This window comes from Channa argus, chromosome 11 (assembly GCF_033026475.1).
Source record: "Channa argus isolate prfri chromosome 11, Channa argus male v1.0, whole genome shotgun sequence".
Taxonomy (NCBI): Eukaryota; Metazoa; Chordata; class Actinopteri; order Anabantiformes; family Channidae; genus Channa; species Channa argus.
The window spans coordinates 23,328,718-23,342,936 of NC_090207.1; the positions used below are offsets into that span (position 1 = coordinate 23,328,718).

Sequence of the window (14,219 nt, forward strand, 5' to 3'; positions counted from 1 at the left end):
GAGAACAATACAATCTGATTGAACATCCGAGTAGGGGAGGAGTTTTTCACTTCTTGCCATAGTTGTAGTTGTATTATACACAAATGAGTAAACTTTTTTTTTAAATTATTATTATTGTTGTTTTTGTTTCTGTTTCTGTTGTTGTTATTCATTGAGTAACGAGGTAAAAATTGCTTTCGCCTCCAAACTTCTTTGAATGACAGCTACAGAGCCATGCTGTCAAATAAACAAAAAGGATTGTCAAGGACATCAGCCAGTATTCAGAGTATGTCTCGTTATGATCCTCCAATCACTTTTTGAATAGGCGGGATTAAGCGCTCGTACGTAGTCATCGTGTTTGTCCTGTCGTTCCGCTCTACCTAACCTACCTAACCTAGCTAACTAGCTTCAGTAGCACCAGTAGCAACTTGAGAAGAGCCAAGAAATCTTCCTCAAATCAGCTATAGTACTCTACAGTAAAGGCATTTTTATGTCAGCCAAGTGTTTAGCGGGCTTGGCACACCTTTTCTGAAAAAGCTGGGCGTTGGACTTTTAAACTGGGGTAACTATTGAAGTGCTTCGAGCTGCTTTCTCGACTTTGAAGCATGTTGTTTTGTGTGAGAGCTCCGTTAGCCAGCGGGAGCCAAGGCTCAGTTTGGAAGAGTTCGTCCGAGATGCTAACTCATTTTGGTACCTTTTTATTTTACTAAAAGTCACCAAGATACAGAATCAGTATTGGAGGAAAATAAATGCACCGTTAAAATGTATAAAGTGACATTTTATGTTACCGGAATCGTTATATCCCGGATTAATTTTGACAAGCTGACGATGGGTAGCAAAGTAGCGCGACTTGACTGTTCCGCATAGGAGTTTTTTTTGTGGATCACAACAAAAGGATTTTTGATAACAAGCTGGCAGCTAGCTTCGTTAAGCTAATGTTAGCAGACCTAGCTACATGATACTCTGTTTCCTCTCGATCTGCAAAGTTACGTTAACTATTGCCCTTCGGACTTGGCTAACTATTTCAGCGGTTTGCTCTTAAGTACAAGCTAACGTTAATGTTAGTGAACTTATTGTTGTGAGTCAAACAGCCCCCACCACCACTACCATCATCAGGTAGCTAGCAGCCGGCCTTGCAAAGCCATTTGGTGTTAGCACTTGGTGGGAGGAGGGGGGGGGGCTGTCAAATAATACTTGTCTTGTAACATTGCATATTTGTTTGATATCGTTCATTGTGTTGTTCATTGTTGTCGGTAATAGCTGGTCGTGACAGTTTCTATGTGCGGAATGCGACATGAGGCACACGCTGTGTTAACTTCATAAGTCTACGAGCTAGCTAGCTTGGATGTCCAGAAGTGTTAGTGACAAGCTCGCGTCAAGTGGACATTTCTGCTTGTTCAACTCACCAAATGTTTAATTTCGACCAAGACGTAATTTTATAGTGTTAGCAATGGCCCTTCCACAAATACTACATCATTTAATTCACTTTTCAGAGCTCCACTGATTACATCTGTGTCTTTTTAATGCTTTAATGAGCCTAGATGTTTGTTTGTTTGTTTTTAATGATGTAATTTGTGTGACTTTCTTCCAAGGTGTCCATCTCTTTTGATTACACCCTGCTTGCACTGGCTTCCACACTGTAACTCGCTGGTCACTAGAGGGGGCCCAATCAGAGCAAGGGCCCAAACTGTTGCTCAAGGTCCCCTCTGACTGTGTGTGTGAACGTGTGTGTTGAGTCCCCTGGAGACTCAGCTTGTCCAGCTAAGATGTCCTCTATCTTGCCATTCACTCCCCCTGTGGTAAAGAGGCTGCTGGGCTGGAAGAAGTCAACTAGTGGCCCAGGTGGAGCGGGAGGTGGAGAGCAGAATGGCCAAGAGGAGAAATGGTGTGAGAAGGCTGTGAAGAGCTTAGTGAAGAAGCTGAAGAAAACAGGGCAGCTGGATGAGCTAGAGAAAGCTATCACCACACAGAACTGCAACACCAAGTGTGTCACCATCCCGAGGTACACTGCTTAACACTTTATTACACTTCAATATAGGGACAGAGAAAGATCTGTCACTGTTACTTCTTTCGGCAAGTGTGCTTCTGATGAGACCTCTGTCTAATGGAAATCCACAAATCACTGGTTGTTAGCAGTTGGCAGGCTGCTTCTTCTTTTTCTGTTGGCATCATATTCATGAAGCATTCTGTGTAACAAATGTGATGGTTTGATTAGGGATGCTAAAAAATGGAACAAACACTTCTCATCATAGATGACCTGAATTATTCAAATCGGTGTTTGTTTACAGTTTTACTTTCATGGGTTGACAGATATTAAAAGGCTGAAAGAAGATGTTCTCTTTATCAGCCAGCTAGCCTTGATGTCCCAGAGTCACGTTTGGTGGGAACACTGTGTTAACAGATTTACTCCTCACTGATGTGCTGCCAAGTAACACGTCAGATGTTTGTATGTCTATAGATAGTGGTATGCTTGTTATCGCCTGAGAACTGTTCTAGGCCTCACTGTTACATTTGTAGAGATATAGTGGCTAGCTTGATGTGAATCAAATTATTTTTTAGGGTGTTCTATAAACCCAAAACAATGCCAGATTTGACATTTCCACCAGCCATACAAAGGATTTTAACTGAGGAGCCTGCTCCCTCATTGGTACTCATTCAGCAAATGGATAAAAAAATTGGCTTTGAACTATTATGTACAAGTTGTGGTTAGACTCAAGTTGGGTTCCTACCCTGTATTAAACCCCCAAAAATGCTTAAATAGTAGTTACAATCCCACTAAATTTAAAATGTAATATATGTTTTTTTGTGTATATGTAGCCTTTAATCTGTACAATTTGTTATTGTCCTGTTATTCAGAAGCAACTACTCATTTGTCCTCATTCAATGTTTTCCCTATTTTTGGCCATTTTCTTGTGAATGTTTTGAGAATGCGCCCCCCCACCCCCCCAAAAAAGGTTGCCTTCTCCATTTTTTTCCACTCTTTTTGCCATTGTTTGTCTGGTAATGTTTATTTGAATGTCTTCAGATAAGTTGTGACTGTAGTGAAAATGTTTGGAATTATTTTCAGTGTTTTGATAAAGTGCCATGCTGTTGAAGAATGCTCTTTGTCCTACTCATTGTGTGTGTCAGCTGTCTCATGTTCATTTTTTTTTTTTTCAGTTCTGTCAAAAAGGCTTCTCTTATTTGAAGTTCCCATCTTTCATTTCCACAGCTTAAAATTAATTTGTCTTTATTGTGTTTATTTTGCCATAAGACTCCAATAAAAGAGGCCTTTTAATGTTCACATTACCCATATTGATATTCCTGAATGAGCCATGTCCCATGTTTATCATTTGTTTTTTGTTTTTATTTTGTTGTTTTCTCTGTGCACAGCAATTGCTCTGAAATATGGGGACTGAGTACACCAAATACGATAGAACAGTGGGATACATCAGGCCTATACAGCTACCCTGACCAAACCAGGTGACTATCCTCAACTATTGTATGGTGTTGCATACAACTTTAATATGGGAAACTTGTCATTATGATTTTTGGAAGTGACGAACATTGAGAACATCTTGATTCTCGTTCTCGTAACCACTCCATCTAATCCATCTCCATTTCCTTTCCCCACCTGGCCATATTATGTGTCACCCTCTTCTCCTGTGCATCCTCTACCTTGTCTCACCACCATCTCCTGTTTGCTGTTCAATCAGATCGCTGGATGGCCGCCTCCAGGTCTCCCACAGGAAGGGGCTTCCCCATGTTATCTACTGCCGCTTGTGGCGATGGCCCGACCTTCACAGTCACCATGAGCTGCGCGCCATTGAGGCCTGTGAGTATGCCTTCCACCTAAAGAAGGACGAGGTCTGCATCAACCCATACCACTACCAGAGAGTGGAGACCCCAGGTAAGAAGAGTTGGCGGCTCAAACTGACACTTGGAAAGTTCGACTAAATGCTAAGCAGCATTTTGAATACATTTGTTATTCAACAGTAGCATTTAGTTGAACTTCTCAGTAAGCAAAGCCACACACTTATTTTATTGGTCAGGCTATAATGCACCCTTTTCTATTTGGTTAAGCTTCCTGTTTTAGTTTAGTTTTACTGTCCTGGTAACTCACTTTACATAAAGTGTTAAACACACATTGTTAATAACTAGGTAACCCTGGCAAACTTTTTCCTGTTTGTAGTTTAATAATTCCTCCCCATCTCTTTTGTCACCTTTACCTAAAATTGCAGTGCTGCCTCCCGTTCTTGTGCCAAGACACTCAGAAATCCTGCCAGAGTTGCCACCTCTGGATGACTACACTCATTCCATACCTGAGAACACAAACTTTCCTGCAGGAATTGAACCTCCAAACAACTATATACCAGGTGGGTTTACATTTATATTTGACTACTTCACTAAAGGGTAACATAATACTTAAATGCTTAAATAATACACACAATACTTAAATAATACTTAGCCAGATTTCATGTAGCAGTTTGAGATATTTCCCTCATACTGATATTGTACTAAATAAATACACACATAATTGTCCATATCTGGTATAAGTTAAGCTGTACATTCCCATTGCTTTTTATGACACTGAATGGGACTTATTTGAAAACGAGGATCTGGCAGAATATTAGACTGTTCCATCAAATGCTGTGTAGACAATGTTGCTATCACAAAAAGCATTAATAGATGTCTCACCTAGAAAGCCTGGATGACACATGAGGTCCAAGCACCCCTACAAAAGACTAACTACGGCTTTTTGGTCGGTGACAGAGCCCTGTATAGTGCTGCTAGATCGAGGCATCAAAGAGGCTAAAAAGGCATAATAGGAAAGAATATAAATTAAACATTTAAAACAGAATTCGCTGGGGAAATCAGGTTTTCCTAATCCCCTACACTCCTTTTGGAAATCAGGATTAATAAGAGAAAGCAGACTGTATCCTGGTTACTTAAGTTAATGTAAATGCACTGATTGGCTGACGAGCTAAATGGCTTCTTTGCACATTTTGTGGATATACTGCCAACTCTCACAAAATTGCTCTGGAGGAACATGAGGAGGAGCACATTCTAGGTCAGTGAATTCAAGAAATGGTGCCAAAGTGGATGGATTGCCCAGTAAAGTACTACAGACATGTGCTGACTAGCTCTCAGGGGTCTTCTTGGACATCTTTAACACCTCCCATTCCATCCTGTTTAAGGTCAAGAGTTATTATACCAGTCCCCAGAAAGCCAGCTACAGTACACCTTAAGACTACAGACCAGTTGCAGTGAGGCTAGTAATAATGAAGTGCTTCTAGGAACTGATTCTACAACACATTCAAATTAGACTCCCACCCTCTGCTGACACACATCAATATACATATCGGGCCAGTAGGTCAATTGATAATGCCATAGTAAACACTGCGCAGAGCCACCTGGTACGTCAACAGTGCTACACATGGATGCTCTTCATCTATTATAGCTCCACCTTCAATACAATCATCCTAGACATTCTAGTTGACAAACAACTTTGTTTGGACTCCTTTAAGGGGAAGATGGGTCAGCGTATAGGCGCGAGGTACAGAGACTGTTGAGGGTGTGTTTGGTGAATAACCTGGCACTGAACACCATAAACAAGAAGAAGATTATACTGGACTGGAGGAGGAAATGTGACACAGGCCCTGCACCTCCCTTCAGTAATGAGGAGGAAGAGTGCAGACATTCTTTGTCTTCAATCCAATTCTTATTCATCCACATCTCTGAGAACCTCTATTGTTCACCTAATACCACAGAAATTATCAAAGAAGATCAACAACTCCACATCCTTGGAGTGCTCAGAAAGAATGGCGTGCAGCAAAAGCTCCTGGTGGCTTTTACCAGGTGATATTAGAGAGCATAATGTAATGATGTAATAATGCTCACATAATGTATCACGGTGTGGTACGCAGCCTGCTCTGCTGAAGACAAAAGAGCCCTGCAGAGACTAATAAAACTGCAGAAATTATTGTTGGCTGCCCACTGCCCCCTTTGGAAGACCTCACCATGTCATGTTATGTCCACAGGGATAATAAAATCATTAATGACCCTTCTCATCGTGGTCCCCACCTCTTTCAGCTGTTACCTTCTGAAGAAGCTGCTGGTGGCTTTTACCAAAGAACTGCCATTGTACTACAGAATATACATTAAAATAGTTGGTTATGATGGCGAAGCTCTTATTCCTGTGCCAATAAGTTTTTACATTTGGTCTTTTGCAGATCAAGTATTTATACCTATCAGGCAGTTTACTCTATTTTACTTTATTTATTTCTACTTACTCTGCCAAGAATGGTGTGCTGTGAGTTGCTACAATTATTTTTTCGTTTCTTTTTTCTTTCTTTTTTTTTTTTTTGTGGATCTCTTTCTGTCTTCCTGTGTCTGTCTTTCTTTCTGTCATTAGGTGACCAAGAGAGGCTGACTTCTCGTTCTTGTTTTACTATTTACATCACTTCAGAAAAGATAATGTGATTTTAGTAAATATGTCTTACAATTCATTAGTTGTATTAAATAATTACATCTCGGCTGATTTATTTCTCTGTCTTCATTGTCTTAACAGAAACTCCTCCACCAGGCTACATTAGTGAGGATGGAGAGGCCAGCGATCAACAGATGAATCAAAGTATGGACACAGGTAGCCTAGTCTAGCACCTCCTTCTATTGTTGTTTATCGTTTCACCATGCATTAGGACAAATGCATGTGAGACCCCTTTGAAGTGCTCTAGAAACTTGTGTGTCTTTTCTTTCCTACTGGCTAGATAACAATTCTTGGCCTCGGAGTGTGTTTACATCATTGGTGTGTTAATTAAAACCGCAAACTACCCATTGTTATATGCACCAATGATTTTGTTCTTTGTAGTTGTAAATTTTCTGTCTGTTTAATTTCATCAATCTAATGACAAGCAAGGTTTAAGGTGCACCAGATAAGGCATTTGTTGTGTAATATTTTTTATTTACAGTAATACAAACTGATCTGTTTTACCGTGACCATTTTGTCATTCATTAGCAAATTAGGCCCAAATTTTATATTAACCCTTTAGTACCCCCTGCAGGGTCTCACGTGAACTCCTCTATATCAATGACTTTCTTCTATTTATTTTTATTTTTATTTTTAAATGTATGTATTTATTTATTGTCAGGTTCTCCAGCAGAGCTCTCTCCCAGTACTCTGTCGCCTGTCAATCACAGCATGGGTAAGATACAGATTCTTTCTACCTAAAACAATACAAATACAGAACACACAAGCATGTGCAGTACTTTAGTAATTTTTATACACACACACATATATACGAGTTAGATGACATGAATGCCGATTATCAGTTAAATTTTTGTGCACAATATTTTGGATTTCCGCAAATACATATTTTATACATTATGCAGCTTTACTGAACCACATACAGTAAAACAAATAGCCACTGCACACAAATGCCATTTAGGGCCAATGTAACACCTTTAATGAGAACTTGTTGTTTTTCCAGACCTGGTATGTGTAGTCCTTTTATTAAAAAGACACAACTGGGATAAACCTCAATAACGTTATGCTCTACTGTAGACCTGCAGCCAGTAACTTACTCGGAGCCAGCCTTCTGGTGCTCTATAGCCTACTACGAACTGAATCAGCGTGTGGGGGAGACGTTCCACGCCTCGCAGCCCTCACTTACAGTTGACGGATTCACTGATCCATCAAACTCTGAGCGTTTCTGCTTGGGCCTGCTGTCTAATGTCAACAGGAATGCCACTGTGGAGATGACCCGGAGGCACATAGGTATGACTTAACAGTCATAACTTGTCTGTAGACAAACTAATAGGCCCTTACATTTTGTGTTGACTGGTATGGATGTTGACACATCTTGTTAAAGTCTCATGTTTATTGTACTTGATGAGCAAATAGGGTATCTTTGTTTTCAGGAAGAGGAGTTAGACTCTACTACATTGGAGGCGAAGTATTTGCAGAGTGCCTGAGTGATAGCGCTATCTTTGTCCAGAGTCCAAACTGCAACCAGCGATATGGTTGGCATCCAGCAACAGTGTGTAAAATTCCTCCAGGTAAAGATATCATCTCTGTACAATTTGGGACATGTATTGACAGCAAGCACAACAAAATAACACACTGAATAGGCATAAGTAACCCACATCTACAGCACAATGCCATGCTCACTATTAGGTTAAACTGTTATACTAATAAACTGTCATACTTTAAAGAAAGACATTGTGAAATATGGGTTAGTATGCGTGATAACAAATGTGATTATAAAACAGAAAACCCTGTGAATGAAACTAGGGCCAACAATGAACATTACCCAAAAATGCTGGGCAGTAAATGTTACTTAAACTACTGCCTGTTTATCTGTGTTCCTTTAGGTTGTAATCTAAAAATTTTCAACAACCAGGAATTTGCAGCCCTGCTGGCTCAATCAGTCAACCAGGGCTTTGAAGCAGTATATCAGCTCACCAGGATGTGCACCATCCGCATGAGCTTCGTCAAAGGCTGGGGAGCCGAGTACAGGTGAGTCAGTCTTCTTAGTAGTTCTTAGAGATGTACCCAACTCAGTTTTCTTTTTTTTCCCCCACATTGACTATTTGGCAATCAGAAAATCCATTAGAATTGGTTTTGAGAAATGCAAGAGATTAATGGAAACATTTTTGAGCATTTAAAAATTGACAAGCTACCATATGAGGCTGGCAGCTTACCTATATTTCTGTTTACCTTAAGCTTTTATAATCTCTTTTTTTTTTTTAATTTCCTTTAACCCGTTAAAATAACATGTAAATAAATAGGCCTAAACAAATGTCTTGTTAAACATGCTTTAAGAATCACAACTTTGAAGTCTCCCTGTCAGCTCTCACCTCCTGTCACATTCTGATGTGAGCTGTGTTGTTATTCTTGCACACTCAGAAGTGGTGTATCTTCATTCTTGATCATAAGCTTGTGGCAGACATTAAACTTTTAATGTCCTGTGACAATAACTCTATTAGAGTGACCATGGGTTTTAAAACTGAAACAATATCACCTGCAATTCCCGTCTGGGCCATTGCTACAGCTCACCTAGTTTACCAACCATTCCACCGCACGTTTTAGCTTCTCACTTCTGTTAACCATCAGTGCCTGTTCTTGCTCTGATTATTATTATTATTATTATTATTATTATTATTATTATATATTTTTTAATTTAATTGTATTTATTGCACAGGCTAGCACTGCGAGATAATAAAACCATATATTTATAAATCCATTTATTTATAATTCCTCATCAGCCTCTTTTTGTGGGCTAATACACACTAACAAAATAAACTCCTCTATATGAAGAATCTCTGACTGTGAGAAGTGATTAGTCTCATTAGCCTGTTTCACATATGACCTCCGGAGAATGTCAGGGGAAATCATCATCATCTGGACATTGCCCGAGTTATATTTCACACATATAACACACACAGCGGGAGATCCCCCAAGTGAGAAGCGTCCTCTTGTGTGAAACTCAGCTCGACTTCAGTGCTCGATCAGTGCACACAAGAGGCACAACATGATGGAAAAGTTAAGCTGTGGGAAACAGTGTTTTGTTTACAGCACATCAGAGTTGTGCATCTGAATAAAACATAGTTTCTATCACTCAGCTGCATTGTCATCACAGCATGGGTAATGCTCATGCACTCGCATTAAATCCTCTTGATAAATCGGGACAAAGCAGCATGCTGCGAGCATGAGCACACACACATAATACGAACATTGAACTAGGGATAAGGATAAGGTCTGGATAATGTCAGAAGCATCTCACTTAGACATTTTGTGTTCACACATAACACCCCTTCTGACAATGTCACGATAATGTAAAAATTCCAGTGCATGTGTGAAAGGGGCTATTGATTTTCAGGTGGCAGGCCTAAAGGTACCATCATTATGGTTTATGATTGACAATAAAAGGTGTCACGCAAATAGTTAAACTAAGAGCAGGAATGTTTTTTGTTATCATTTATGGAGGTTTATTTTTGCACACACACAATTCCTTTACAATGAATCTCTTAATGTTTAGACCTGTACAGTAAAATATCCTCTTATTAGCAACAGTTGATGTTATAAAGCATTATACATTGTGTATCAGTACAGTACAGCTCAGACAAACGTGTATGTCTTTGTTCCACAGGCGGCAGACTGTCACAAGCACTCCTTGCTGGATCGAGCTGCATTTGAACGGTCCCCTACAGTGGCTGGACAAAGTTCTGACCCAGATGGGTTCCCCATCAGCACGTTGCTCCAGTATGTCCTAAGTGGCTAAGGAAACACCCCCCAAAAACAGCCCATTGCAAAGATCATTAAATTCTGAAGTTGTTAGTCCATTCATGAAAATGGACCCCCTCCCACACACAGAATGAATTTTCTGTAACATACTTAATAGTATTTGTGGCTCAGTTCCACATTCCTCTTTAACTTTTAAAACACTGAAGAGCAAATGCACCTACACTGTTGCACTCATACTCATACAGACTTTTCAGTAAAAAAAAAAAAAGATTGGCACTTTGTTACCCATCTATGTCATGCACCTTGTTAAATTTCTTTCTCCAAATCCTTAATATTAGATCTATTTGTGGTACAAATAAAAATGTATATTGATTTTTAGTCCAGGAAGTGAGGAAATACCAAAAATATCTGTGAATAGTCTCTCAGTATTGGAGATTGCTTGTATGAGCTACACAAGCTTGAATGCTAAAATGATTTTTGTTCCAGCCCACCCCAGCTATTGTTCTGAACCGAAGTTTACTTTTCTCTGGGAAACGTGGGCCCCATCTTTTGTCAGGGGAGGTGGCTTGGCAAAAAAACAATGGCGGTCGTGGCTGTTCTACTCTGAAAGAAACACTGCAATGTTTCTGAAATTTGATTAAATTGACTGCCAGCACGGCCCTTTTTGTAACTCGTGTGTCGTTATAAGACATACCTCTTAATGGACAAATAGGAATGTTAGGTTAAAAAAAGAAGAATTCAGAAACCCTAAAGAAACTGCAAACTAAGTCTGGCTGTAGTTTATTTCTTTGTCATTATATGGCATACTATGTGTTCTTGGTTTAGTTGATTTTTTTACATCCTCACTGATGATGCCTGGTATGGGAGCTAAAGAAATGTGTACCAGGTTTTGAAGGGTGCACTGGGCAGGAACCAGAGAATATTAGCTGTTATAAAAGCTTTTTCTCTCTTTTTGACATGACACTGGGAGTCCCAGGGGTCTCCAAGGTGAAGCATTAAAGGTTTCACAAGGAGAAATTGAAGGTATATTGAATTCATTCTGTTTTTAGCCTATATGCCCATCGTTTTGCTACTTTTTGTATTCTCTTGTATTTTATATATATATATACTTAAAAAAATTTCTGTTGTTCACTTTTTATTAAAGTAATATTTTCAAAACCAGTTATTTCTAAAGTGACATGGAAGGCATGAATCATTCCTTAGTTTTACCCAAGTTTCAATTTGTTTCCCATAGCAGCTTTGCCTTTATTTTTTTAAGGAAAGAAATTGAGTGCATCACATTATGTGTAGTCTGTTTCTTTCCTTTGTTTTTTCCAAAGAAATCTGGTGCATTTAAAGTACATAAAACGAGATTTCCCCAAACCCACCCACAATCTTCTTTCCTACACTGATTTTAATAATTGTAGAAGCATGTAAAACTTTGTAATGGCCATTCATTTATTCATCCCACTTTTTTTTTTCCCTCATAATTTCTTTTAGAAAAACACAAGTGACCTCTTTGTAGCCTTTTGGTGCTTAGCTAAGCGGGTTGGGGTCAACAAGATATAATTGGCTTTCAAAATGTTACACAAACATAGGAGGAGAGCTGTTTTCTTCCATTAAAAAAGAAGAGCGTATGTGCCTGCACACTGGGACATTCTGTGTTAATGTGTATTGTATTTGTTCTGTCTATAAAATACAGTATGTACAAGATTTACTAGCTTAAACTCTGCCATTACTGTCATGACGTGGCTGTTGTGAGTTTAACGTGTTTTCTCCTCTCCCTTCTTTTTGCTGTAAATGTGTTTACCTGATGGCACTAGTGATTGTACTTTAAGTGCACCTAGTGAAGATTGGATTTGGAGAACTGAACCATGTGTTAGGGTCCAGTGTTACATTGTTTTTATCTTTGGCCTACAACATATGAATGTGAAAAAAATACATTACAAAAACTGACGTGGACCAGACATACATATACATAATAGTACAGTGTGTGTATTTAACAGTAATCTTTTTGCAAAGCAAAGTCAGTACAGTAGATGTTGCAGTTGTTTTACCAGTAGAGGGCGATATTGATAGAGCAGTTCTTGTTTTTTATTTTTTTTGTTTTATTTTATTTCTTTTTTTTTTTTTTTTTTTTTTTTTTCTGACCATAAGCTTCTCAGGCGTGTGGCATATTATGCAGACTTCATAAAACACTAATAAAGATTTTTATTCTCATGATTCCTGAGGTTGTGTGTTATGTTTATAATAGTTGTCACTGACAACCAAAGATTTAACATAAAGCTACTGGTTTGAATTGACAGATTTAGTATAAACACTAATTATTAAACAATGTTACACATGGACACGAGCTAATGTAACAACTACTGATATTTAATTTTAGGTCAATTTTAGGTAAATTCTAAATTTGGTTTACAATATCTCTTAACTTTAAGAGGGGCTAGAAGGTGATCTAGTTCCTAGAGTAATTTATTACAAATTTGAGGTACTTTTTTTTATTGTAATGTATGTGCCGTTATGAAAGGACAAAGCTGTATAACGTGTAGTTTGAATTTTCATGTATATGTTTCATGCAGTTTCGTTAGCAAGGTCATTCTTGACCTTTCATTCATTTAAATGGAATATTTGCAAATTATGGTTTTATTGTTTATTAATTTTTATAAGTTGTGTACTTTCGACGGTGGTTCTACGTAAAGGAAACTACCATCATCAGTTCTGACGTTTGAGATCCGCAAAATCGCATTTTATGTCCTTCCTCGGGCACCGTAGGCTCCGTCAGAAGTAAATACTGTCGGTTAGCCAACAGCTCGCTACTATTAGACACAACATGGCATTTACTTTGTATTCTCTCATTCAAGCAGCAGTTCTGTGCGTCAATGCTGTTGCTGTATTGCACGAAGAAAGATTTCTCAGTAAATGTAAGTTCTTGTAGTCAAATGTGTTTCCAACTGAAATTACGTTAGCTAACGCTGACTACCTGATAACTTACCATTAACTAAATGCTAAGCTAGTTAATTGCTAAAATTCATCGACTTATTGGTATAACAACAAATATACAACAGCAGCAGCAGCAGTATTTAATAATAATTTTATTAATAATAATTTTATAATAATAATTACCTTTTGTTAAAATGCCTATTAAACTTCTTAGCCAAAGCATTGTGTATTATGTGAGTAACGTGTCTGGCTACCAACCTTCAGTCGGATGGGGAGTGGACCAGAGTATAGGAGGATTTGGTGATGAACCAGGAGTCAAAGTCCAGTTATTGAACCTTATTCGCTCTGTGAGGACAGTCATGAGAGGTGGGTCTCTACACCAGCACACAGACCATTTGTGTAAAAGTAAAAGGGTGAATGAGGAAAATAAAAATGCACAGTATCTAGCTTAAGCCTCATCGTCCTTCCCTGTTCGTGGTTCTTTACAGTGCCGTTGATTGGAGTGAATGCCGTCTGCATTGTGCTGTTGCTTTTGTTTGGATGAAGACGACTGTGCGAAGATGGGAGAAACCAGGAGATCATCTCAGGAACCACAATCTCTTTGACACACAGAATGTCTCCTGTCTGCCTAATAACGACTGTTGCCATTTGATATTTGACGTCAATACATAGGACTCTTGTTAAGAATAGTAATTCAATATAATACGTAAATGCGGAAATTCAGAATGGTTAACTTTAGTCTTCTTTTGAGTAGTATCCTAGAATAAATTCTCGAACACTAAATACGTAATTAATTTTTTGGAAAAATATGGTTAAGCAAAGCAAATGTTTTTACACTTTCCTAAATTATAGAAACGAGAACTATAATATATGTCACTGAGTGGCCCACTGTGAAGGTTTAGTGTTTTATACACTGAAAGCATGTACATTATTTGTAATACCCGGTATTCTGGCAGAAATACCCATGAATAAATAGTATTTATACACTTCACCTAGTGGAGTTCATTTCCTGTTCCAAAAACAAAAGTCGACGCTGTTCTGTTTGTCCCAGGGCGCTCGCCGTACTATTAGGAAACTTCTAAGATAGTGTGTCAAG

General features: G+C 38.6%; 2 protein-coding genes across 4 annotated transcripts; both read left to right on the forward strand.

Annotated features, from left to right (window-relative positions):
- The first annotated feature begins 359 nt into the window (after positions 1 to 359).
- On the forward strand, positions 360 to 12,406 carry LOC137136031 (mothers against decapentaplegic homolog 2). 3 transcript variants are annotated; one of them, XM_067520995.1, is made up of 11 exons: positions 360 to 541; positions 1,572 to 1,981; positions 3,352 to 3,441; positions 3,675 to 3,868; positions 4,200 to 4,334; positions 6,530 to 6,604; positions 7,110 to 7,163; positions 7,523 to 7,735; positions 7,879 to 8,016; positions 8,332 to 8,476; positions 10,110 to 12,406. In XM_067520995.1, the coding sequence occupies exons 2-11, from the start codon at positions 1,746 to 1,748 to the stop codon at positions 10,231 to 10,233; spliced, it is 1,404 nt and encodes a 467-aa protein (XP_067377096.1). In that variant the 5' UTR covers positions 360 to 541; positions 1,572 to 1,745; the 3' UTR covers positions 10,234 to 12,406. The 3 variants fall into 3 exon arrangements, with proteins under 3 accessions (XP_067377096.1, XP_067377098.1, XP_067377097.1); XM_067520997.1 differs by having other exon boundaries at positions 6,530 to 6,592; XM_067520996.1 differs by having other exon boundaries at positions 538 to 669.
- A 528-nt stretch (positions 12,407 to 12,934) lies between these two features.
- On the forward strand, positions 12,935 to 14,114 carry LOC137136033 (immediate early response 3-interacting protein 1-like). Its single transcript, XM_067520999.1, has 3 exons — positions 12,935 to 13,104; positions 13,388 to 13,489; positions 13,612 to 14,114. The coding sequence occupies exons 1-3, from the start codon at positions 13,014 to 13,016 to the stop codon at positions 13,665 to 13,667; spliced, it is 249 nt and encodes an 82-aa protein (XP_067377100.1). The 5' UTR covers positions 12,935 to 13,013; the 3' UTR covers positions 13,668 to 14,114.
- The last annotated feature ends 105 nt before the right edge of the window (positions 14,115 to 14,219 follow it).